This window comes from Macrosteles quadrilineatus, unplaced genomic scaffold (assembly GCF_028750875.1).
Source record: "Macrosteles quadrilineatus isolate MER2022 unplaced genomic scaffold, UCM_ALF_1.0 Scaffold_5__1_contigs__length_97177068, whole genome shotgun sequence".
Taxonomy (NCBI): Eukaryota; Metazoa; Arthropoda; class Insecta; order Hemiptera; family Cicadellidae; genus Macrosteles; species Macrosteles quadrilineatus.
The window spans coordinates 1,761,891-1,787,142 of record NW_026542598.1 but is presented as its reverse complement, the minus strand read 5'-3'; the positions used below and the strand labels follow the sequence as shown (position 1 = coordinate 1,787,142).

Sequence of the window (25,252 nt, the reverse complement as noted above, 5' to 3'; positions counted from 1 at the left end):
TTACTGGTTAAAAGGGATTTGGTACATGCGCAGAACGTTTTGCTCCTTGAAACATCAAACATCGTGCTGTATGGTATCCATTCGTCGAGCTACTTCTCAAATGTTTCAAGGCGTTGCGAGGCACCTCGCAGGGCCGGACTCAGGACTACAGGGGCCCCGGGCAAATTTTCCAATGGGGCCCTAGGATTTCAGTTCGGGGGGGGGGGGGTCCTCCAGTGAGATTGGGGGGTCCCCCCGGGAAAATTTATAAATTTAGGCTTCAAATAGAGCAATTTAAGGCCAAATAAGCAATAAGTTCTATATAAAAAATTGTTCCTAAAATATAACTATTTTTACATATTTTAATTTTATACACAAAAATAAAAATGTAGTGCTTTGTAGCATGGTAGGCTACCATAATATATTTGGATTAGAAGTATTGATATATTTTTGTTTATTACGTATTTAAATTATCGATTATTGCCGACGATTTGTATGGTTTTTCAATATTACTACAATATAGGTGTGATTATTTTATTTTCATAATGTTTTTGGTACCTATATCTTTCTCGTTTTTATAATATGTTAAAGTCCTAGCATGAAAATTACCATTGAGGACTTTCAAGGTTGAGTTTTTTATTGACGAGCAAAATCTTGCAATGTCTAATAAACACTCACAAGCTAACTATTTATATGAGAAACTGAAAGATGTTTAAATGGATCCAATATCGATTAATACAACACAAACATAGCATTGAATCAACGTAAGACAATTTCAACCAACTTGACGTGACCTCTAGTCTCAAAGGACAAACTATGGGAGTAAAGTGATTTAAATTGTTTTGGATAGGCGATAAGGCATTTTATGTGTGTGTATGCGCGTGCGTGAGACAGAGAGGACTAGACAGGATCCCTTATCAGCTCATTATCATTTACTGTTGCAGCTGCTTCTGCTTATTCGCTTATTTTAAATTTGACTCCAAAGACTAAATTGGAGATCAAAATTTTGACGCATAACTTAATTAATTACTATTTTACAAAACCTTTAAATTGGACGGATAATATACTTCTACCCCTTAAAATCCTGATTGGTATATACTTAGAGGTAAAAGAAAAGAAAAACATTTAATAAAACATAAACGGAGCAATATTTTTATTTTTTAAAGTATTTGAACACCAGTGAATCTCCATTTAAAACAACACAACTTTACAAGTTACGTTCTACGTTGGGACAAGTGTTTTCATATTTATTGTATTTTTGCCCCAAGCGCGGGACCCCCTTCAACTCATTCGCCGCGGCCGTACGTTCGGGCGAGCGGCTTCATTGAAACTGAAACTTGTCCGTCACAGCCTAGCACATATGCTTGTGTAAACCAGGCCTAAGCGTGGGGCCAGTGCAACTCTGAGAAAAAGTCCCTTAGGGTCAAGAATTTCATTCCTAGTAATGCCTTAAAATGCACCTAACAATAGCCTTGAACATAGGATAGCGAAAATGAAAATAAAGCTGTTACAAAAGAAGGCCATTTGGTAAGTGTCTGATCAATTTTCGAAGTTAATGATAAAAACTACTGTACAAAGGGGGCCCCTGTCGGGGCCCCCCTTGGCTCGGGGGCCCCGAGCGTTCGCCCCCTTCGCCCATAGGTAAGTCCGGCCCTGGCACCTCGCAACGTTTGCTTGATCAGTGTGCGGCCTCTCATTGAAATACATGGGGTGCTCGTACCCAGCAAAACATTTTGCCTAGCAACACTTGCTTCAGGTGAAACGCTGCATCTGTGTGCGGCCGGCCTTATGAACCATGTCCTTAGGAGTTTCATGTAGCGTACAAAGTTAGAATGTTTACTTCAAATGAAACTGATAAACATTGATGAGTGAATCAAGTTTATGGCTACCTGTGTCACCCACGCAGAGGAGATAAGACTGGCATAACCATTCATAGCTTCAAGTTAAACTTATACGATGTTGTAAACTACTTCACATGGCAGGATCATAAAACCACAAGGTATTAAACTTGAATATCAAAAAGATTGATTAAAAAGGCAGATGATTTATTTATTTAGGTGCCTATAGCTTAAAAACGTAGAAAGCGGAAAAAACAAAATTTTTGCCGAGTATAGGCCTACTATGAATTGTGAGTGTTCTTCCATGCGAGGTAAAAAAGTCATTGATGTAACTTAATGACTTAAGAATCTGCAATTTAAAATAGCCTATAGTATACATGGGGACATAATATATGGAGATTTCACAAATAAACCAACCAACAGAAATTGACTTTAGTATAGCCTATAATTACATTAGTTAATTTATTGTTGTTTTAATTCTTTTCTTGATTAGGCCTACTAAAGTTACTGTTACACTAGTTTAGAAATTACATGCAAGTGTAAAACATGGGTTGACATTTTCATCTGTGATAGCACATATGAATATTTTACTGGATTAATAAGTTCGCTTTCAATTCCGAACGTTAATGGTTAACTGGGATAATCAAAGTCTGTACTAACAGGGTTTGGATCAGTGTGGATTAAAAGTAGCCGTATTTTAATGAATAAAAAAAGTTCTAGACTAAGTAACTTAGTTAGTGCTAATATTTTTTAACTCACAGTGAAATGACCCATTCAATGAACTGGCTGCTGAAATGCTGTTGTATTTGTCCGTAGACTCCATTTTGCTGAATGAGACTCTTGACAGATTTCTCAAGCACTCCTAATTTCACCCTGAAAAAAATCATAAATATAAAATATTGACCATTGTAACAAAATAGTTCATTAAGGACTACTATCAAACAGATGGTTGTATGTGTACCATGAGCGTAGTTTAAACAGTGGTAATAGGCTGTTTTGTATGTCCAATATTGTTGATGTTAATCTCAACAAAACTTAGACCAACTATAGATTGTTACAAATTAGACGATGTGTAGGGAGGAATTAGGGAAGACTCTCTACAAAACTGAGAGTTATACCCAGTGAATCCAACAGCAATTTTAAGAATAATGTAGGCCTACTGTACAAAATAACCAAAGCAAGCAGGGGGAAAGAAAATTACTTATAGTGTTTAAAATAACGTACTTCGTAAAATATTGGGCCCAGTTTATGAAGAAGGAGTTTGGCACATAAGGAAAAATAGAGAGCTGCGTGTCCTATACGAAGAGCCTGATATAATAGCGCTTATAAAAGCTAAAAAAAATAGTTGGTTATGTTATACAAGGAAAGAAAAAAATCTGGGTATAAGGCTACAATGCATAAAATGAAAATCTAAACACCATTAATTGGTTAACAAGTCACTTTGACCAACGATCACATAAGACCAATAGTTGGAGCATGTTGGCCGTGGCGTGAAGCCGTATTTTTCACCAATCTTCACTAATATGGCGGCTGCCGGCTGTGATGAGCCCTAATAGCGGGCGCAACTAATTAAATGTTAGTTTATATCATAGATATCCGTGACAATACAACTTTATATTAGGCTACACATTTTTTTATTAATACCTAACACAATGACCTTCAAAATAAGGTACGCTTTTAATTTGTTTTCTAGCGTTAACCATTTCTTAGAAAAAGTTAGTTTGCATAGTTAACAACAAAAACTTGTTGGGTGAAAGAAAAATTCTGAAAAGCTACTTACAAATTTATTTTACAATAAATGTATCTATATCGTATTAAAGTTTGATTTAAAGTTCTGGCGTTTGGTTTACAATGTACAAATTTTCAAAGTCACAGGATATTTTCTGAAACTCTTTATACAACTCTTGTTTATATTCTGACTGGCATATTAAATTTTGTGAAAGAGCTAAAAAATATTAATTTTTAGATGAATACAAAAAAATAAAACGAAGAATATTTATATGTAGGCTACTCCGTGTTTGTCTAATTATTTTAGTAACTTTTCTGTATAGCTCCTAACTTGAGTATCCAAACTGTATTACAAGTACGGTTGAAGCAGAATCTGCCCACATGACGCCACGCGGCGCGGCAGGTAGCCCCTATATTACAATTTAAATTACAACCAAACTACACCAGCTAAAAATTAAGACATCTGTTGGACTTTGTAGACTATCATGGAGCGACGCGGCCCTGGAGGCAGAATCTAATCAAAGAGCAAATGATTTGGCTGACTTTTTTTCCTCAAACAAACTCAAATTAAATTCACAAAAAACAGGATACATGTGTATCCAAACTGCAAAAAGACAAAATTTAAAAAATAATAGGACTCCGAACCTATTAATTGGAGAGGATCAAATTCAAATTTCAAAAACTGCCGACTTTTTGGGGGTGAGATTGGACGATAAATTGAGCTGGGATGCACAAATAAAAAAACTGGAGGGGTCTATGGCTCGAGGGGTCTTTGTACTTCGAAGAATAAGAACTTTCGGAAACCTGGCTCTCTCTAAACTTGTGTATTTTGGCCTAATAGAACAGCACATTTTGTATTCAATCATTCTATGGGGAGCTGTTAAGAAGAATATTGACCAGATCTTTGTTTGGCAGAATATGGCAGTAAGAGCAATCTTGGGCATGCCGCCTCGGACCAGCTGCAAAAATGTTTATAAAGAACTTGGCTTTCTCACAGTCCCTTCACTTTATATCTATGAATCAGTTTGCTATATAAAATCACAGAACATTAAACCAACTTTTACAAATCACACTTACAACACACGAACAAAGGGCACACATGCAGTCCAACATAAACTCACAAAATTTGAACACAAACCAGATTACATGGGAATGAAATTGTACCAGGCCCTACCGAAAAAATTACTTAAAATTCAGAGCTTAACAAAATTCAAATCAGAATTAAAAAAATATCTAGTAGAGTTAAGTTTAGAGGACATAGACAGTTACCTAGACGGTGACAAAAATTAGTGTTAAGCTGGTTATTCTTTGTATTAACCCTGACCTGTCCAGTTCCTTAAGGCAAAGGACTACGGACGGAGAGATCATGTATCATGTATGTATGTATGTATCAATAAATTTTACCGAATTTCCCTACATAAATTCTTTATCTAAGGGTAAAATAACTTTTACCTAAGTTAAGCATTTGTTTTATCTGAGAAGAATTTCCTTGAAAACACCTCACTGTCTTTGATGTTAAGTTAGACTGGATAATTTTATTTTCAAGCAAAATGTCAAAAAATGAGGCAAAAATAAATTTGACTGAGGCCCAATAATAAAATTGGATGAATATGGCCTAACTTAGGCCTGCGCTGCATTGGTAAGCTAGGGCAATTATGATTGGCTCATGATTTTATGGGCAAATTTAAAATAAGAGAAGGTAACTTAGCTAAGAATACGTTAAGGATGCCATTAAAAAAATGATGACTATAGTTAGGGAGTGTCATCAACAATAGGCCTAGTAAATTAAAAACCTCGTGTTTACAAGTTCAACCTACCTATTTTTGGGGCTAAAGCATTAATAAACTGAATTCAAGCAGTTTGATTTGTAAACTGTACAAGTTAACCCGTACGGTTGAATAATTTCGCTTCAGGTTAAAGTGTCAAGCACAACAACAAACACAAACACACTAACTAACTTAATAAACAATAAACAGGCGCAAACATGAAGACGAAGCTAGTAAGAGCAGAGAGCAGAACAGAACAGCAGAGCAGCAGAGCCAGAGCAGTAGGGCACCGTCCTCAATTAATTTGAACCGTGTAGCGCAGGCACTAGGCAGGCAGACGCGACGCAAAACAAATGTGAAGGGAGAGGAACGAATGAAACGGAATGACGAATGAGGAAGCTTCAATAATAAGGAAATTTGTTTTTCCTGAACTGAACTGAAGTGACAGACTGGATCGAGTGGAATTTTTATTGATAAACATTGATTATATATGCACAGCACAATATGGTTATAATCCACTCATACTCATCTCTATGAATGTACATAGTCAAAAATTATGTTTAATGGATTAGATTAGAATGAATCTATGGCAATAATAATAGTCAATATATTTTCCTGTGGTCGTTCTCAACAATAGCCAAGTAACTGAGTAGATGTAATATAATGCGCGTCATCAGTCTGATGTAACCGGTTTGATAATTTATTTTAAGGCTTTTAAAACTGGGCCAAGCTGTCCTTACCAGCTGTTAGTAGAATAAAAGCCTACACGAATAAGTATGTTTCGTTTTATCTAAATAGAATTTACTGATACCACACGCTTACTTAGTATTACCATTCTGCATATAAAACCAAGCTGTTGTCTAGTTCATTCTACTCTTCCTAATGGTCCTGGATAATGAAACAGTTGATCTTTGTTTAGTCGGTTTCAAACTACACCTACGAGATCTCACACCATTCTACACTCATCTTTCATTCATATTTTTTTGGTTGAAAACATCGATGTAATACTCTACATCGATGTAGAGTGTTATATACATCGATGGTTAAAACATGCTCCTATATAGGTTGCGTCCCCATCTCAATTGATGATTATGATCATGTACGACGCCAACACTCCAATGAGCGTTTTAAGGTTGCTGTTGCTGAATTATGTCGAGCGAGATAATTCTGAATGTTGGTATTTGGTTCTGCCTAAGATCAGGTGTTAGCATTTTAGCCAGAATCGTAACTATGTACACAATGGGTATACCTTCTTATAAGAACCCAAATGATCAAACAGCAGGGTCCGCAGTTTAAAACAAGCAAAAATAAGTAACTGGCTTTTCTCAGAATCAAATCAGCGACCTTCTAGCTAATTACAAGCATGGTTAATCTACTAAGTGTACCTGTTGCTCGAATTCAAGCAATTAGGAAGTATTATATGCGTTATTTTAAAACGAATAACAGTAATAATTTTTCGATGAAAGTGTCGACTCAAAGATTATGGAAATACTAACGATTTCATAACAAATTGATATAATCCAGATTTCTTATAATTATTTCTTTCAAAACCTGATCTTGTTTTTGAATGTTTTCTACGAATATTTCCCACTCATATCCATCCGCATTAGGTTGCCTATAATAACGATTAAAAAACACATTATTTATATTCTTCTACTTGGTGGCGTTTTATGACTTTCCTATGGTGTTTCCCTAGTTTCCATTCCTTAGACTGGGACGGTGGCGTCGTCCTGTAATCCAGCTACTAGGAGGTAACGAATTGTGGATCCTATAGGCATGCACTGTGGATGTGATACTCCCTGGTTTGGATTAATGTCCGCACTAAGTGGGTACTACGACTACCCGCAGTACTATCCTGATAATTAGACCAAGCCAAAAATGTGGTTCGTATTCCACTATAAACTGTAGGTCCCTTTAGTTGCCATGTTAGTAACTAACAAGACTACAATACAAGATGGCGCCACTCATCCTACACTCATATTTGGGTTAAACTACGCCTGTGCATAGTGGCGTCCTCATCTTAATTAATTGATTGATTGGTTTGTGAATCTTTCAATGATTGATTAAGAAATATGCAGCACAGTGTTAATATAGTTTGTTTTCGTTTTTAATTAAGCCCCTGTCACACGGAGCTGGTTCCAGCAGCTTTAGTTGATTAGTTGCTTGTTCTCCAGCGCGCTAGAAGTCCTGTCAGACGAAGCTGGAGAACTAGCGCTACAACTTACAAGTCTGGGGATGTAACTAACGACACACTCCGTAGGTAACAAAAATAATGTTAGTATTAGAAGTGGTGTTTTGTCAGTGATCAGCCATCATAGAAGTAAAAATTGCCACAAAAAATATATCAATATATAAAAACACTATTATTTTGTATCTACTACGGTCATGTAAATTAACTAATTACAATCGAATAGATTGTGCGAATAAGTTGTGGTAGGCATATAACAAAAGGACTTTATCTTTCATCAACACAAAAAATCACATTCATTTAACTACTGTATCATAAGTGAGATGTAGCAACGAGAAAATTATGACAATGCATGAACAAATTTCGAAACATGAAATTTTAAATTTATTCTTGATTAGTTTAAATGTAATCAATTAATTGAGTGGAACGAGCGAAGCTCTTATACGTCGACTCTTATGCATTTCGTAATACGCAAACTCCTCCTAGACGGCTGAATCAACAGTTTTCAAATTTTGCATAAAGATAAAGACCATATCGGTGAGTGCTAACATTTATATAGCGTTAAAAAAGTCTCTCAGGAATTCGCCCCACTGGGTCTCAAAGTTTCAATGTAATCCTTATGGAAGCAGTATTTGACACATAAATAAATACCCCCGCCGCAGCAAACCTGCAGACTAAGCGAATTTCCATTTGGCTGATTGGATTTATACACTAAAATGTCTCCTTAAAAATATCACATTTATTCCCTATTTAAATAGAATCAGTTTAACACATACTTAGGTTTGCTGCAACAGGGAGGGTAAAAGTGTTTTTTATGTAAAATGTTAATAGTTAGTAAGAAATAAAAACATTTTCAAAATTTGGGCAAAATATGTTAATAAACAAGCAAACTATAACAGTTTACTTATTCTCCATAAGAATAACATGGGAATTTTAAATTAACAATTTTTGGAATTTTCTCCGTAACCATTAGGCACGTTATAACGCTTCAATATACTAAATTATTTGTTTTTTTTAAGCTCTACAAACAAGTTTGGAAAGAAATTGCAAAATTTTATGTTTTTTGGGTCAAAAATTGGAAAAACCCATTTTTACCCCATAAAAGCCCCCATAAACCCCCGTTCCCATGGTCCGATCATGCTGGTTCGCGAACTCGTTCGAATAAACGTTGGTTTACACGTTTGTACCAAATTTCATCAAAATCGGATCATTTTTGCTCGAGTTATCGCGCTAACGGACACACACATATATATATATATATATATGAATTTGAACGGATGGTGTTTTTGGCCTCTAGGGACCTCAAAACGAAAAAAAAAATCGGTCCTGGGTCCAGGTCTTACCATGAGTACTACGGTAATAGCTTATTCCCTATATGGGAAATTCGCTAAAACATATGATCAGCTGTTGACTTTTGAATGCAGTAGATAAAGAAATAGCTAGTAGCATTAATTCACAGATATTAGAACAGAAACGGTATGGATCATAAATATAATCAAATGACGACACTAACTTTAGGTCCGTGACGTAGGAAGTGGTGAAGGAAGTAGTAATGGTGAGCAGTCTGGAAACTATTTATGACGATTAGATTTAGGTATCAGCATTCCTAAAATTCTATGGGAAGGGAGGAAAACGGGTCCGCGACGTAGGAAGTGGTGAAGGAAGTAGTCATGGTGAGCTGTCCGGAGTGTGGGTACTGTTTATGACGATTAGATTAAGGTATCTGCATTCCTAAAATTCTATGGGAAGGGAGGAAAACGGGTCCGCGACGTAGGAACTGGTGACGAAGTAGTCAAGGCGAGCTGTCCGGAGTTTGGAAACTGTTTATTACAGTTAGATTAAGGTATCTGCATTCCTAAAATGATATGGGAAGGGAGGAAAACGTGTCCACGACGTAGGAAGTGGCAAAGGAAGTAGTGAAGGCGAGTTGTTCGGAGTGTGGGAACTGTTTATGACGATTAGATTAAGGATTCTGCAATCCTAACATGCTATGGAAAGGGAGGGAAGGAGCTCTTATACGTCGACTCTTGTGCACTTTACACTTTACAACTTTGACATGGGATTTGGGGACAAGTCAAGGTGCCACCCTGACAACATACCGCAAACAAAAAGTTGAGGTACGGTAGCTCGTTGTTGGTGAAAACTCACCACCTTCCTGGAAGGTGGAACCTTGGAGGGGGCAAGACATGGATATAAACACAGTAATTAGTGTTGTTATTTATATCTATAGTCCAAGCAAGTCAACTCACCTGCCACCTCAACATATAGGCCAACCCCGTAAATGGATTTTTAAATTACTTCACATTTACTACAGTCAAAGGCGAAAAACATGTAAAGGCCTATAATAAACATTATGACTTTAAATACTGTTGATTGTAATGCTGCTTAAGTGTTTGTAACACTGAAGAATATGTTCTTTGATTTGACCACTAACATAGCGCCACTTATAATCGTGGAGCATGTTTCCCGCCATGATATTTATTTAAGGCTTTGGTACCAGGGCTTTTTGTTAGTTAAATCAACAGGAAAGTAATAGCTTGATGCGAGTTATGATCAAGATGGCATGTCAATGGCTGTCTATCTGCGCTAAAGAGGTTAATTAATAATTAAGCTATAAAAATAGTATCACTCAACTTGTTTTCAATTAGACTGAAGTAGTGCGTCCTGTAGCCATCATTGTCATTCCATGTACCTAGCGGAAAATGAGGCCCTGCCCTTGTAAAATGTGATTATCTTATTATCTTGACTTTTCTTGTCAACACAGTTCAATTCAAAACAAACCAGAATGTAAAAAAAAAAAATTGTAACCATAATAGACTGCCCTTGTAAAATGTGATTATCTTATTATCTTGACTTTTCTTGTCAACACAGTTCAATTAAAAACAAACCAGAATGTAAAAAAAAATTGTAACCATAATAGAATATTACAAACAAAAGAAGGCAAAATAAAAACCTGGTCACACATGTATAAAATTGTATATATGAAAATTTCTTAACAACTATTGATACAAACATGACAGGCAACAAGTTAGTATAAGATGAGGTTAAAAAAATAATTTAATAAAATGCTCAATTCGGTAACATATTAAATATTTTTACAAAACGTTTCAAATCAATAAATATAGATGATTGATAAATGCTATGATGTCTATTGCTCATCTTTTTCTTTAGCTCCGTGCTTTAAGATACGAGTGAACTCAATGTAGTCGAACATTCCACTCTTGATAGGTGCTTCCCTGTACATCTCATCAACCTACAACAAAAACATCAAATTGTTGACCCATGTAATAGGATAATGTAATAGAGATGTAATAGGACTGATAAAGTTGTGGCACACACAGCCTCAACACACAGTGCACCAACAATAATTCTTATCCAGAACAGCCCTAGCACATTTAGAGGCGGTTCACGAGTACGGGGTTTCGTGGCCCGTGGTTATCGTTGATCTCGACCAATTTTAACCGACTGTCAAAAAATGGGTTCACGACATAGAGCGTTAGCCGAGATCAAGCTTAGCCGAGACCAACGCTGGCCGTCGATCAAGAGCAGGGATTAACTGGGAAGTTTCGTTGGGAGGTTGGCAACAGCCACCTGCCAGGCCGCTGCTCGCGGTTGACGAGCCCCAAAACAATAATAGGATGACGTTGCGTCATAATGATTGATTCATAAATTATAATTGTACAGGGTATTTACTGATATAGTATAAAAGATTGTGGACTTGAAATTAAATTCATTTTATACTAAAGTTTAAAGTTACTCAATTTGTCATTGAATTTTGAATAATACACTATTACTGAATACATTGCATCGGGAAAATGCAATTATGTTAAAAAAAATTTTAACAAATCTTGGTAATGTTTGCAATAAAATTAGGTTACCAATTATGTTCAAAAATAAGACATACTTTATCAGGTTTGCAGTTTTATCCAAACGTTCAAATTATTTAATAAAATGACTGTTGTTTTCCAAGATTTATGATTATCTTTTATGTATCAGTAATTTGTATAAAAAATCTATTTGGAGGAACAACTGGCTATTATAGGAGCCGAGATGCCTTCATACGTAAACAGTATTAAACGTAAATATAAAATGGCAAACCTACAATAACATTTTATGACACCAAGATCTTTTAAAGCTGTTCACAATTGGGGCCAAAAACAGCAGGCCTAAGAACTAAACCCTTTGCATTTGCGCGCGTCAGACGGGTAGAACGCAGTCCAATAAGCATGAGAAAACAGGTGTGAGAAAACAGGTCATAATTTAAAAAATATTTTGTTATAATACAATGTTTTATATATTTAACTACAGAATTTATCTTTTACCTCAGCAAATTGAAGCAATTTATTGTAAATCCCGATATGACAAATATTAAGACATTATCAGATGAAAATAACAAAATGTTAAATCATAAATATAATAATATAAACATATAATTAAATACCCCCGCCGCAGCAAACCTGCCGACTAAGCGAATTTCCATTTGTCTGAATTGATTTTCAGTTAAATATATTTTAATAACATTAGGTTTAACGAGTACCTAGGTTTGCTGCTACAAGGAAACTAATAAAGTATGTTTTTGAGTAAAATATTGATAGCTTAGTACAAAATAAATAAATTTGCCAAGTTTGATCAAAATATATTCATAAACAAGCAAACTACAACATTTGACAATATTCTCCATAAGAATAACATGGGAATTTTAAATTTACAATTTTTTTAATTTTCTCCGTTACTAATAATCGAACAAAAATACTTTTATATACTAAATTATTTGTTTTTTTAAGCTCTTTAAAAAGGTCTAAAGAGAAATTGGGAAATTTTGTGTTTTGAGGGTCAAAAGTGAGAAAAACCAATTTTTACCCCATAAAACCCCCCGTAAAGCCCCGTTCCCATGGTCCAATCGTGCTGGTTCGCGAACTCATTCAAGTTTATCCCGCTTTACACCTTTAAACCAAATTTCATTAAAATCGGACAAAAATTACTCAAGTTATCGCGTTCACGGACGTATATATATATATCCTACTAATATTATAAATGAGAGAGTTTGGATGTATGGATGTATGTTTGTGACAAGTGAACGCGAAAAATACTGGTCGGATTGGGCTGAAATTTGGCATGATGATAGCTCACATTCCCGATTAACATATAGGCATATTCTTATTTCAAAAATCCTTTCGGGCTCCACCCCAGTGGCTCTGGAGTTTCCCATGATAACCTTATGAGAAATGGAATTATTGAATCTTAACAGCTGTTTCAATTAAACAAGTTGGTTCTGTTCTATGATGTTCAATAGCATTAAAGTTACAAGGATTACCAACAGGGTGCAGCACTATTATTTCTTTTACATTTATGACAACAGCTAATTTGCAACCAAAAGGTGAGTGAGCGTAGCGAACGAACTTCAACCTGGAGGCGAGTTAGCGTAGTGAACAAGCTAACCTGAAGGCAAGTGAGCGCAGCGAACGAGCTCCAACCTAAAGGTGAGTGAGCGTAGCGAACAAACTTCAACCAGGACGTGATTGAACCATGCGAACGAGATAGGCTAATCTTGAAAATTAAGAAGTTAAACGGGGCAAAGCCCGCGGGTTACAGCTAGTATATATATATATAAGTCTATATATATATATATACATATATAAAAATTTGAACGAATAGTGTTTTTGGCCTCTGGGGACATCAAAATGAAAAAGTAAATTGGTCCCGGGTCTAGGTCTTACCGTGCCACCTACGGTAATAGCTACTTCCCTATAGGGAAATTCGCTAAAAATTGGGAAATTTTGTGTTTTGAGGGTCAAAAGTGAGAAAAACCAATTTTTACCCCATAAAACCCCCCGTAAAGCCCCGTTCCCATGGTCCAATCGTGCTGGTTCGCGAACTCATTCAAGTTTATCCCGCTTTACACCTTTAAACCAAATTTCATCAAAATCGGACAAAAATTACTCAAGTTATCGCGTTCACGGACGTATATATATATATATATGTCTATATATATATATATACATATATAAAAATTTGAACGAATAGTGTTTTTGGCCTCTGGGGACATCAAAATGAAAAAGTAAATTGGTCCCGGGTCTAGGTCTTACCGTGCCACCTACGGTAATAGCTACTTCCCTATAGGGAAATTCGCTAAAACATCCAAAAAATGTTGGATACTCAAATAAAATGACCTAGGCCTATGTTTTATATAAATTGTATGGAGGAACAAAAATTGTACTAATTTTGTACAATAAAAATTCTTAGACAAACCTAACAGTGTTTGATGGAACCATTTTTATTTTGATATTATTCAGCTGAAATAAAAGGGTTCAAAATTGCTAAAATTAATATAAAACATAAGATTCGATTGCAATTTAAATTTATATGAATACGTTAAGCTATTAGTTATATTTTTACTTAGTAATAATGAATTAAAATGTCTCAACAGCTACTTTTTACGAGTTTTGCATGTTTTCGGCAATTAGTAGTAAAAAAATTTAAAAAAATAAATATCATGTTGAGGGTAATGAAATTATTTGGAATTTAATGGCGAATCCGAATATAACATTCTTTTTGCTAACAAAAAAACAATAAACGAGCAAATGAGATAATCCCGACATGATGTCAACTTAACCCTGCCCCCTAGCAGGGTTAAGTTGAAGGCCAAAACCATTGTTATTTACGCCCGAGATTATCCAGTTTGCGCTAGACCATGACTCGTGAACCCGACATTTGGCCCGGGGTTTTCTCTAATTGAACCCGTGAAGCTGACTTTTTGCGCTCGGGTTTATCCCTGTCATAATTGGGTGAAGTTTATCTGTCTGCGCCCGAGCGCGGGTAACCTCGTACTCGTGAAGCCGATTTCTAAGCCGACTTCTGGCTATAACTGGATTTTGCGCTCGAACTAAGGATAACCCGTGACTCGTGAACCGCCTCTTAGCATCTCTTGCAAAGCTGGAGATCTTATGAAACAGGTATGAGAACACACATGATCCGAATACACATGAAAGGTTCCAAAAAACACACAAGAGCTTGGTTGTTTATGCTGCTTAGGTTATTTTTTTTAGTTTGACCTGATACATCTTAAGATCTACAACTGAATGTCAACAATGTATTTAAAAAACAATATTAAGTTCTTTTCTCAACTTGATCTCTATCATGGTATAGTATCTTTATCGTGGTTGACTCCATTACATTCTGTTGCCAAACAAGGCAGGGTCACTTTAATAAATAAACCCAGGGAGTCAAGAGGTTTTAGGTTCTTTGGGGGCACAAGGAAGAGGAGAAATCCCCCATTAAGGCAGGAGGAGAGGGACGAAATCATTCCTAGGGCGCATGGCGAATCACATGTTTAAACCGCAGGCTTGAAGCCAGTCCTACTATCCTCTACAAGCAGCCATTTAGTTGCCTAGCTGATTTTGGTTTTGGATGACCATGGTTTCACCTTAACAAAATATCGTTAAAAGGTAAAACTATTTCCTGAGCCAACCTTAACCAAGGGGGAATTTCCACTTGGTAACCTCATTTTCCAATTAATTAGAATTTTCAATAGATTTGGTTGACCCAGATAGGGAAAACTGTTTCCTGCTATACTTACATCTTCATCGGAGAACCTGTCTCCCATGCTGATGAGGAGTTCCCTCAGACGTTCCTCGTTGATATAGCCGTTGTTGTCCTCGTCAAAACAGCCGAAGGCGTTCTTGATGACATCCTCAGGGTCAGTCCCCTGTAGCCGCTCGCCGAACAGAGTGAGGAACATGGTGAAGTTGATGGGACCAGGGGCCTCGTTCATCATACCCTCCAAGTACTCGTCTGTTGGGTTCTTGCCTTGAAATAAAGGAAGGTTTAAGATTACTGCCGTAGATGTTTAAAACTACAGGATAGAGAATGTCTCATAGTCCAATAGAAATTTTAATAGCAGTTAATAACAGCTATTTTGTAGGTATTCCATAGTAATTTGGCAGCATTACAAATTCCCTCAATCACATATTAGTACTTACTTACTTGCTTATTAGCGTTAGCTGTAACCTTTTTAAGCAAAAATGTTGACTTGCACTTTACTTGAGAAGTATAGGCTAATTATTTAGTACTCTTATTTTCGTTCTTCTTTTTAATCAATTCGTTCCAAGCACAGAAAGGAGTTTAATACAAAATACTTGGCTAAAAAAATGTGCTTGTTTGGTCATGGGATTGGATGCCTGCCCAAGCTTGTACCATCCAATCTTTTTTCACTAACTAATTGGGAGTCAATGAAATACATGTAATAATAAGCTGAAGCTTACTTGTTGACTTGTATTTAAATTTAGCCTTCTAATTGTTATTATACCCTACATGCTTCATATCTGAATGAGTAAGTACTGGTAGTAAAAATACAGACAGCGTGACAAATTTTAAAATAAAAAGTCAATAAGTTACCTACATGTCTAATAATAAATTAGGCATTTTTGTTGCAGTATTTTTTACTAAATAACAACTGTTTTGTATGTAGTTAATTAGGCCTAACCTTTGCACAAAACTAAAAACAGAAACAACAGGAAAAAGAAGTAATTGTATAAGTTAGGCATAGAAATAAACCAAACGTCTAAAGCAAAATCTAGAACAAATTCTTGTGCAGGATCTGTTTTAATTATCAACCGATTTTTACAACTTTGGTTCTATAGTTTAGTATTTTTTAGCTTCCTAGCAATACTTGTATTTCCATAAAACTTTGGCTTAGTAAAAAATTACTGCCATAGGCCTACCAAAGTAACTTATTTTGTACCACGTTATTTTGGGGTAGGTACCAGAACTAACCCCTACCAACAACTACAGCCCTCTTCTTTCCATGTTTATTGGATAGGCAAGTTAACATGGAAAAAAATCCAAAGTAAAGATATTAAAAAAATTAAATTAATAAACTTCCTCCTCAGTCAAACCTGTTCAATACTTCAAATTAGTCTTCTATAAACAATACTTTTGCTGTTGTAAAACCATAATCTCAAAAAACATAGGGATAGGCCTAACTTAAAACGTAAAACATGAGGAGTTATATAACTAAATATGTGGTACGGAGGCGCACCAACAATTAGATGATGCCTTACATGAAGGAACTTTCATAATAGAGGATCATTGTCAAAGCTGAAGTCTCATGATCATGCTAATGTTAGGTACCGTATATATCTTTCAAGTACAGGAAGGGACAGAAAAAGAGGTAGGCCTACCTATGTCTCTGCAAACCTACTCCGGTGTAAAGTCATATCACTTAGAAATTCTATGTGATGATAAAGTAGCCAGATCATCCATGTGAAGGGTCAAATGATGAAAACTATAACTTTTTAAGATGAAAAATTAACTGTTTTGTAACAAAGGTCTTACCAAGAGATGCAAGCATATCATGCAGGTCCTCCTTGTCAATAAACCCATCTCTGTTTTGGTCGATCATGTTGAAAGCTTCTTTGAACTCCTGTATTTGGGCTTGATCAAACATAGCAAACACATTAGAAGTAGCCCGCTGGGCCCTCTTCTTGGTGGTGGCTCTACGACCGGCTGACTTTCTGGAAGACATTTTGCTGAAAGAATAAGAATGGGTGAACGAGACTGGTTTTTTATTAGGTATAAATAACATTCAATTCCTCGGCCAGGATAGCTTGAGGTGTTGTTAGGTGGCGTCCGATCAGGGTTGCCACCCATCCCTATTCTGCCAGGACAGTCCCAATTTTGTTCCTAATGCCCGTATTTAAGCCTATGTTAATCCGGAGGGAGGGGGGAAATGTCCCAATTTTTCCCTAACCTAAGGTGGCAGCCCTGCGTCCGATAATTGAATCCTTGGAACAAGGGTCAATTACCTTATACCTAATCCAGTGATTCCAAAACTCTTTTTCTTGTAGGCCTATCGGTACTTAAATTTTATCACTTGACAAAACAAAAATAGTTTGCATACACCTGGAGGTGAATTTAGAGTACCGGTAACTTATTATTCATTACCGGTATTTAAAAAGTGGCGTCCCCATCTTAAATAATTGATATAAAATTGAAAGCCAAACTAGGCCCTACCCTAACTTTTAAGTGGAATTTGAAAGGTGGACCTAATTCTAAATAGTACATGGAAATTTTACAAACTGATACTTTTAAGGAATACATGAGTTGCTACTTACTTAGACTACTGTTTGTTGAAAATACAAAACATCTGAGTTGAAGTCTCGATCATTTTCGAATTAGGGTCGAGTTTATCAAGTAGGATAGGCCTCTACTTTGGCAATAGATAAAATATGTACCCTGAGGAAATGAGTTAGGCCTACTGAGCACTAGGTGCAATTGTTACATTTATGTTACTGGTGTTGCTTTAACCCTCCAAAGGTCCATAGTTTAGGCCTTAATGTCCACCTATTTTTGGCCCCTTTGCAAGGTTTTATTAAAACGGATCTGAGAAGCTTAAAACAATGTTAATTCTAATGTTCTATATACCATTTTGTTTGGAAAATCATGGGCTTCAATATTATATATAAAACATAAGGAACATTTAAAAAAAAAAATTTTTAGGTAAAAAAAAATATAATTTCGAAAATTTTCAAAAAAAAAAAAAAGTTTGCGCTCAATGAAATTGTATAAATTATAGGCCTATAAATATTTGAAAATAGCCACTTGTTCTAAATTTAATGAGGATTACAAATATATAATCATATAGCGAGGTAAGTTATCAAATAAATAAGTTATGAGCGAAAAACGGATTTCAGTACATAGCGTTTAGCTAAGAATGCATAGCCTAACCATAGCTAGGAATCTGGCTGATAATTTACATCAATATCACTACCTACTTCTTCAGGATCATCAACCAGCACTTCAAAACCACTTAAATCTTCTTATAATGCACCACGTATATCACTACTTTTGATTTTTAACACTAAAACAATGATAAACATAATAAAACACATCAGTTATCGGTCCGAGGTTAAGTAACCTGTTTACTAATATGCACGTCAGCTGTCTGCTACAATTACGATCGGCTCAGAGAACAAACAGCGCTTAGAGACAGACCTTTAGAAAGCTTAGAATCTAATGAAAAGAACGATACCTAACTCGATCCAGTTCAATCCGATCAGTCAGTCATAGAGCCTTCGCCGTAAACGATGTTTGTGCGTCTAAAAATAGACGCGTGACACTACACAAAGTGTGTTATGCGTCTATTTTTAGAAGCGTGACCTTCGGAGGGTTAACTAAGGAGTGATATTACCGGTATATTTCGAGTCAGACACTTTAACCAACAAAACAACCTAAACCTCGATCATACGTTTTGCTCTTTTAACTCAGTTGCCATGAACTAAGTTAATGTTTCAAGTTACCTGTCCCAAAAATCCTAAAATAAATTACCTTACTCATACTTGACCATCACCTCGTAAGTTAGGCAGTTAGTCTAGGCCTAAGTTACCATGGGCTACTAAGTACAGCAGAGGTCTCAGCGTACGCCTACAACCTTAACCCAACCTTGACTCAAACATTGAATAGGCCTACTTAGTGATCTAAACCTAATGTTTTGAATGTTTAACATAGTACCTAAAGGACTAGATTATGCTAAATATTTACAAGATACCAACTTAAGTTAAGACGTAGGGTATGTTAACTTAAGTTAAGTGAGGTTCAATCAAGGAACTGCAGGTGATTTAGCATCTTGAAGTTTAAATCAAACTGTCATGGTGTGTGAAATAATTTACTAGGCCTATATTGAGCAGGCCTAGGTTCCATTTATTTTCAGTAGCCTAGGTTCTATCGATATCCCAAGTGGTTGGTAGTAAGTATGCTATGTTTCAAAATGTAAATTTCAAACATATTTTAACATTTCTTTAACTAATTCGTTGAATAAGTTAGTGACTCATGATTCTTACAAATCTCCACGTTCTTAGTCGATGAAAAATAAATTCCTTGACTAAGCAATAATCAAGGCTGAAGCTATTGTAGCTTCTGGGCTTATGAAATCTGCTCTAAAAACACCAAATAAGACAACGAATCGCCAACCTTTGATTTGTTCAGAAAATCTCTCAACTTTATTAAAATGTCTAAGGCTAGAACAATAATAGAATTAGAGGAACATACCTTTGTGACGTCAATAGATATTTGACAACTCCAACTCGGCCAACACCTACAGCTTTTTACTGATGAATCAGATTCTTTCACAGCTGAGGTTATGGTATCCAGGTTCTGTACAGTTCTACCACACTATTGTCAAACATACGCTATAGAATCTGTTGTGAATAAAGCCCATTAACCGAAGAAAAATGGAACTAAAATGTAAATGTATGTATAAAATTCTGTATAAAAAATTATTTATCGAATAAATTGTGAAAATATGAGGAGATGCTGCAAAATTGTTACTGAACCAGTAAAACTTTGGTTGGCATTCCTGAGAGTAAAGAAGCGGTTCCATTGGTCAGTCCTCTTTACGAATCACCTTGGTTGGTTTCACGCGGTAAATTCAAGTTATAAATTTTTAAATCAAAACCATTTTCAGTAGTTGGCAATGTATATTTTCGTATCACAGTCAAATATTATCAATCTATGTATACCAAAAAACAAAATCTATTGTTTTCCATTACTTACTAATCGATATTTGTCACATTTCGGGCGTTTTCTTGCACATATGGCTCCTCTTTCCATTGGTCTACTTAGTGGATTTCTCTCATATCCATAAAAGGTAATGTTCTTCAAGCAGCTGGCAAGGTCCTATAATAGTTGTACTTCAGACATTGCCTTATACCGAGAGATTGCAAACGAAATTTCACCAGTGTGGGCTGAATGCAGATACCCTTTTCATTAAATAACTCTTACACTGTTATTTGTTTCCAGTAATTATTTTTGTATTTTATTTTTTGTGTTTTTAGGCCAGTGGCCCAGTGTTTGCATTAATGGCATTTTAATGAGTCCCATCATTCCCTTTCTTTTTCCACTTGACTAAACATAGTTTGAGTTAGTATAGTTTTATATATCACATTGGCTTCAATGCTTCATTTCATTTCATATTTAACTTTATTCATTTAAGTACAATACATAAATAAAGGAATGGCGTCAAGAGTAATTTAATAAAACCAACTTAACTACTCATAATCATATAATAACTCATAATCATGTATGGCGTAACAACATACTATGAATATTAATAGCCTTTAAGATCAAATAAAGTAAAACAAGCAGTGCAACATGAAAGTTTATACATGAAAATATCAAAATTAAAAAATAATAGATGAAATTATTTTAAAATCAAAAGTTTTAATTTAAATGAAATAAAGCAATTAATAACTTATAGAACTAAAACCCTTCAAAGGAGTACATTGTTGTAATTCATTAGGCCTAAATCTGTCTTTGACTGGTAATACTGTTTCATAGACATACAGTACATTCCATAAACAGTCATAATATTTTCAGTTTTAAAATGTTCCTTGACTGAAGTTCTGCGTTTTAAATTGCATAAAATTCTAACAGCTTTCTTTTGCTTTTTTAGAATTGATTAGAATTTTTGCTGCACCATAAAGTGAAGTTTCAAATGATATGATTGAATGTATTTATGAAAAATATATAATTTTTAAAGTTTCCTTTTCACATAGGGGTTTTAATCTTGTTAGTGCATAAAGGCCAAATGAAATTTTAGGAAGCAACTGATCAATATCTTTTTGATGGTTTGGAACTGTACCCAGCTGTCTTTGATCATGGGATCCTTGGTTTTTTTTAATGGCCCTTGCTAAAGAAACAGCTGATCTTCACAGATCAACTGATCAACACTTCAATTTTTTTTCAATTTCTAATCCTAAGAATTTGATGTGGTCTTTATTTTTAATTGTGTTGTCAAATTAAAAACTGAGGGGTGATAGATTTTGATTGAACACTCAAATCATCATCAGACCCATAGGCGAATGTCTGATGGGTCTATTGGGTCTGATGATGATTGGAGTGTTAAATCAAAATCGATCACCCCTTTTCATCTTTTATATGTATTTAACGCCTTGTGAGTAAACAGTATAAGTGTAAAGTAAATATATTATTATAAGTGTTATTTGACGTATCATTTGTGCTTTCAGGTTTGTATGTACAAATTGCATTAAATATTTTTCATAGTAATAGTAATACAGTTTAAAATTTAGTTGCAGTTTTAGTATCAGACTGACAAATTTTGGACTAAACTGCATAGTAAATAATTATACATTGACTAAAAAAAAAAAATTAACAATACTGGCATTGAAACACTTAACAAAATGTACAAACAACCTGAGAAAAATTTCCAATTTTCTGGCTTTCTCCTAACCTTCCACCCATTTCAGACACTCAAAATTGTATACATTTTTTCAAAACATTATTTGAACAGTTTACTTATAATAAAATGTAGATTTAAAAATATTTAATCAGATGGAGACTTTCACTTTGGATATTTTTGTTTACTGATTGTGCCATACACTTCCAACTCATTTTTCTTCACACTAAGACTTTCAAGAATAGGTTATGACTGCGAGAAAATTGCTTTTCAAGTCTCCAATCTTTTTAAATGGTTATGGCTTTCTTACTACACCTCATAAAGAAGTGAATGAGGGACATAACAATGTTTCTTCCGAGTTAAAACTTTCTCGTTTAACTCTGCCATCAAGAAAGTGACAGACAATAGACATCGTTCTTTATATTTCTAAATTCTTGAGTTCTAGCTAATTCTATAACTAACACCTTATGTGCCCCACCTCCAAGATGAGTTGTTTGAGTTATTGTTGGAGTATAGAACACCATGAATGTCTAACAAGCTGTGCAACCTAGGAAATAAACTGGGAATTAATACACTATAGGGCATCCAGTGTGTAAAAACATACTTGGTACAAAACTTGAGAGGTTTCATCTGCCTCTTGCAGATCAGGTGGATCGGAGAGGCCTAACTAAAATAAAGAGTGAGTGACTTTCTGATGAGAAGCTACACAAAGGGTTGATTTTTGTGAGTCGTACAACACATTTTCATATTTCATAAGATGTAGAGCACTGTGGTCACTGGTTTGATCCTGAGAAAAGTCTGTAGCTTTTTGATGGTTTGGAACTGTACCCAGCTGTCAGCTGTCTTTGATCATTGGATCCTTGGTTTTTTTTTATAAATGGCCCTTGCTAAAGAAACAGCTGATCTTCACAGAGCTACACAGATCAGCTGATTCCATTCTACACTCACCTTGAATTCATATTCAGTATGTACCACAGTGAAAGGTACCACTTTGCACTGACTTAAGAATTGATAGGAATAATTTTGATGATGGAGAAAATGTGGTCATAATAATTGAATTAATGTAACTTTGGGGAAAGGGTAGTTTGAAAAAAATAATTCAAATACTCTTAAAATAAAAATTTTATCTCCTAATATGTACATAATTACATACACAGTTTCCATACAACTTTATAAAACATTCTTACAGCTCATAACTACAATATACATAAATACACTTTTACAATTACTTATAAATATATTCAATTACAGTTACAAAAGTAGATCACGAGATTTATTTGGTCCATTTACTATTTTGTTAAGTGTCTCATATTTTCAAAATCGTTGCTTAAGTTACAGAGAAAGGTAAAGTTACAAAACAAGTTATGTTCAAAATGTGTCTAGTATAAAAATATGTATTTTTCAACAAAATTAAGATTTAACATAATTTGGTGACAATTCAAGTTTTTTACATGTCAAAACTTGCAGCAATTTAGTTCAACATACTATTTCTAGTGGCAATGTTTCCTAATTGAAAAAAATAAAATTTAATTTTTTTAAACATGTTATTTTGTCTTTATCATTACTTATGATTGAGCATCGTTGATTAAAAATATCTTGAATGCATGCTGGTAGTAGTAGAAAACAAATACTGTAAACATTTTAGCAAATTGACTAATCTAGAGAAATTTTTTTATAAAATCTTCTATCCTCTTTAGGGCCTTACATTGTTCAATAATACTAATAGTTAACTGAAAAGTCATAAAATCATTCACAACAAAGTCGATACTATCTGTAAAAATCACAGATAAAATGTGTTGTTTCACTAACAAACCATTAAAGCTAATTGCTATTTATGTTGTTCAGTTATAGACTCTGTATTCGAGTCAGAACCAGCCTTTGTGTTTTGATCACTGTTTCATGTTCAGTTCACGGCGACTCCATTTATCGTAACCGTCGCTTTGCTACTACGTCTTGAGATCGGTGACGGCTCATAGTGACTCGTCTGTTCGTAAGGTGAGTCGTACATTTCCTCGTTGTCGTGAATGTTGTCGTAAATGTTGTTGTGGTGGTTGGTGGTATTGTTGCTCAGAGTTGCGTAGGACATCACGGCAGCGTTTTGTTCTTCTTTCCGTACAGCGCCTTCAACGTTCTCAGTGTTTTTGACCGGTCTTTCTTTTCTCCTGTTGAAAATAATTTGAATTATTGTAAAGAGTGAACAATTATGATGTTGAATAACAAAAATCTTATACTTTGCTTAAAAAATGCTTTTTGATTAAATTATATATCCAACAAAACCTTAAAGATAAAATTAATATTTTGTATGTTTAGAATTTTAAATCAAAATAATTTTACCAAGAGGAATTGACAAATGAAATAATGATCATAACAATCATATATTTTAATACTTACCTAGTTGAAAAAGTAATTTTAAAATTAAAGGAAAACTCATTTTCATCTTGTAATATATAGACACTTACACAAGCAAAATGGTTTTAATTAGAACAAATCTTAACTTTAAACAGTAATGCAAATTTTCCAAAACCCCACTTTTTCCCAATGAGCAGATATTTTACTATGAGCTGTAAATAACTAATTCTTTAACACGTTCCCTGCTGACCGCTAGATGACGGACGGCACCAGGAGCTGAACTAACGGTCGCCGCTGCGTAAACATTGCCGCCGATACACTGAATTACAGTAAAAACAACAGTAGTCATACTGGATGGGAATGTTCTGCAATAAAACTGGCTTTGGACATAGTACTAAGTGATTCTAATAGATAGCAGCACTACCCAGGCTGCAGTCAGTAAAGTAGTGTCGCTATCTAGCAGGAAAGAGGTGGGACAAAGCCCTATTCTAAACGACCCCGGTGGTGATTTTGAGAAACTATATTTTTATTGTCTGAAAAGTACGTCCCCACGAGCTGCAAAGAAATATAGGACGCTCGTGAGTCGTGACGAGCTGGGTGATCCATGGAAACGTTAAAACAACTATGAACGGGGATGTTCTGGAACGTTCCTAGCTCCTCGCCAAGGCCCGGCTGACGTTCCGGAACGTCCGTAGCAGGGAACGTGTTAAGGACACCATATGGTTTACTGTATGGTGAAGGACTTTCTAGTGAATAATATAATATAATAATATAATTGTAATTTACACTCGTTATATCACAGTGTGCCAAATATGGCCTACAATAAAAGTGACTCAAGAAGTAAGGATAAGAAAATATATTTGTTTTGAAATGAAAAATAAAAACCAAAATGTTTTTCATACTCATTGCAATACTCACAGCCTAAGGTAAATGAGTCCAAGAATGACGAGAAGAAAGACAATAAATCCAGAGCCGATGCCGATGGCAAGTCCTAGGTTTTGTCCCTCACTGGGGGCACTGGAGACCACTGGAACGGAAAAAATATTAGGTCTTGGATGCATGAAAATGTGCAAAGTAGGACTTAAATAGTGATCTTCAAAATCACTAAATCCCTGCACCAAGACACCAATCCATTACGTTACCAATTAATATTGGATACTACATTACTTTTACATTACATTACATTATTTGTCATGAGAGCCGAAGCCCCCTG

The 25,252-nt window shown here is 35.2% G+C and overlaps 3 protein-coding genes across 4 annotated transcripts in view; all 3 read right to left on the bottom strand.

Moving 5' to 3' along the window:
* Positions 1 to 5,586, bottom strand: part of LOC128993973 (influenza virus NS1A-binding protein homolog) — a 58,651-nt gene extending 53,065 nt beyond the window's left edge. Inside the window, exons 1-2 of the mRNA XM_054418121.1 lie at positions 5,363 to 5,586; positions 2,577 to 2,690 (exon numbers count right to left, since the gene is read on the bottom strand). Coding sequence (XP_054274096.1) covers positions 2,577 to 2,640 — 64 coding nt within the window. The 5' untranslated portion in view covers positions 2,641 to 2,690; positions 5,363 to 5,586. The remainder of the gene's footprint in view (positions 1 to 2,576; positions 2,691 to 5,362) is intronic.
* A 4,952-nt stretch (positions 5,587 to 10,538) lies between these two features.
* On the bottom strand, positions 10,539 to 19,676 carry LOC128993978 (myosin regulatory light chain sqh). 2 transcript variants are annotated; one of them, XM_054418129.1, is made up of 4 exons: positions 19,545 to 19,676; positions 16,833 to 17,026; positions 15,076 to 15,305; positions 10,539 to 10,752 (listed from the first exon to the last, which is right to left on the bottom strand). In XM_054418129.1, exons 2-4 carry the CDS (start codon positions 17,020 to 17,022, stop codon positions 10,648 to 10,650), a joined length of 525 nt encoding a protein of 174 aa, XP_054274104.1. In that variant the 5' UTR covers positions 17,023 to 17,026; positions 19,545 to 19,676; the 3' UTR covers positions 10,539 to 10,647. The 2 variants fall into 2 exon arrangements, with proteins under 2 accessions (XP_054274104.1, XP_054274105.1); XM_054418130.1 differs by lacking the exon at positions 19,545 to 19,676 and adding an exon at positions 19,337 to 19,357.
* A 3,118-nt stretch (positions 19,677 to 22,794) lies between these two features.
* The window catches only part of LOC128993970 (sushi, von Willebrand factor type A, EGF and pentraxin domain-containing protein 1-like), a 63,911-nt gene continuing 61,453 nt past the window's right edge, over positions 22,795 to 25,252 (bottom strand). Inside the window, exons 19-20 of the mRNA XM_054418118.1 lie at positions 24,958 to 25,066; positions 22,795 to 23,852 (exon numbers count right to left, since the gene is read on the bottom strand). Of these exons, the coding sequence (XP_054274093.1) occupies positions 23,594 to 23,852; positions 24,958 to 25,066 (368 nt within the window). The 3' untranslated portion in view covers positions 22,795 to 23,593. The remainder of the gene's footprint in view (positions 23,853 to 24,957; positions 25,067 to 25,252) is intronic.

Bases quoted from the DNA above. Each gene is read 5' to 3' on its own strand.
- LOC128993978 (XM_054418129.1), bottom strand. From the start codon at position 17,022: ATGTCTTCCAGAAAGTCAGCCGGTCGTAGAGCCACCACCAAGAAGAGG. The intron at 15,306-16,832 runs GTAAGACCTTTG...CTTTATTTCAAG, and splicing joins TGATATGCTTGCATCTCTTG to GCAAGAACCCAACAGACGAG. The intron at 10,753-15,075 runs GTAAGTATAGCA...TTTTTGTTGTAG, and splicing joins ACAGGTTCTCCGATGAAGAT to GTTGATGAGATGTACAGGGA.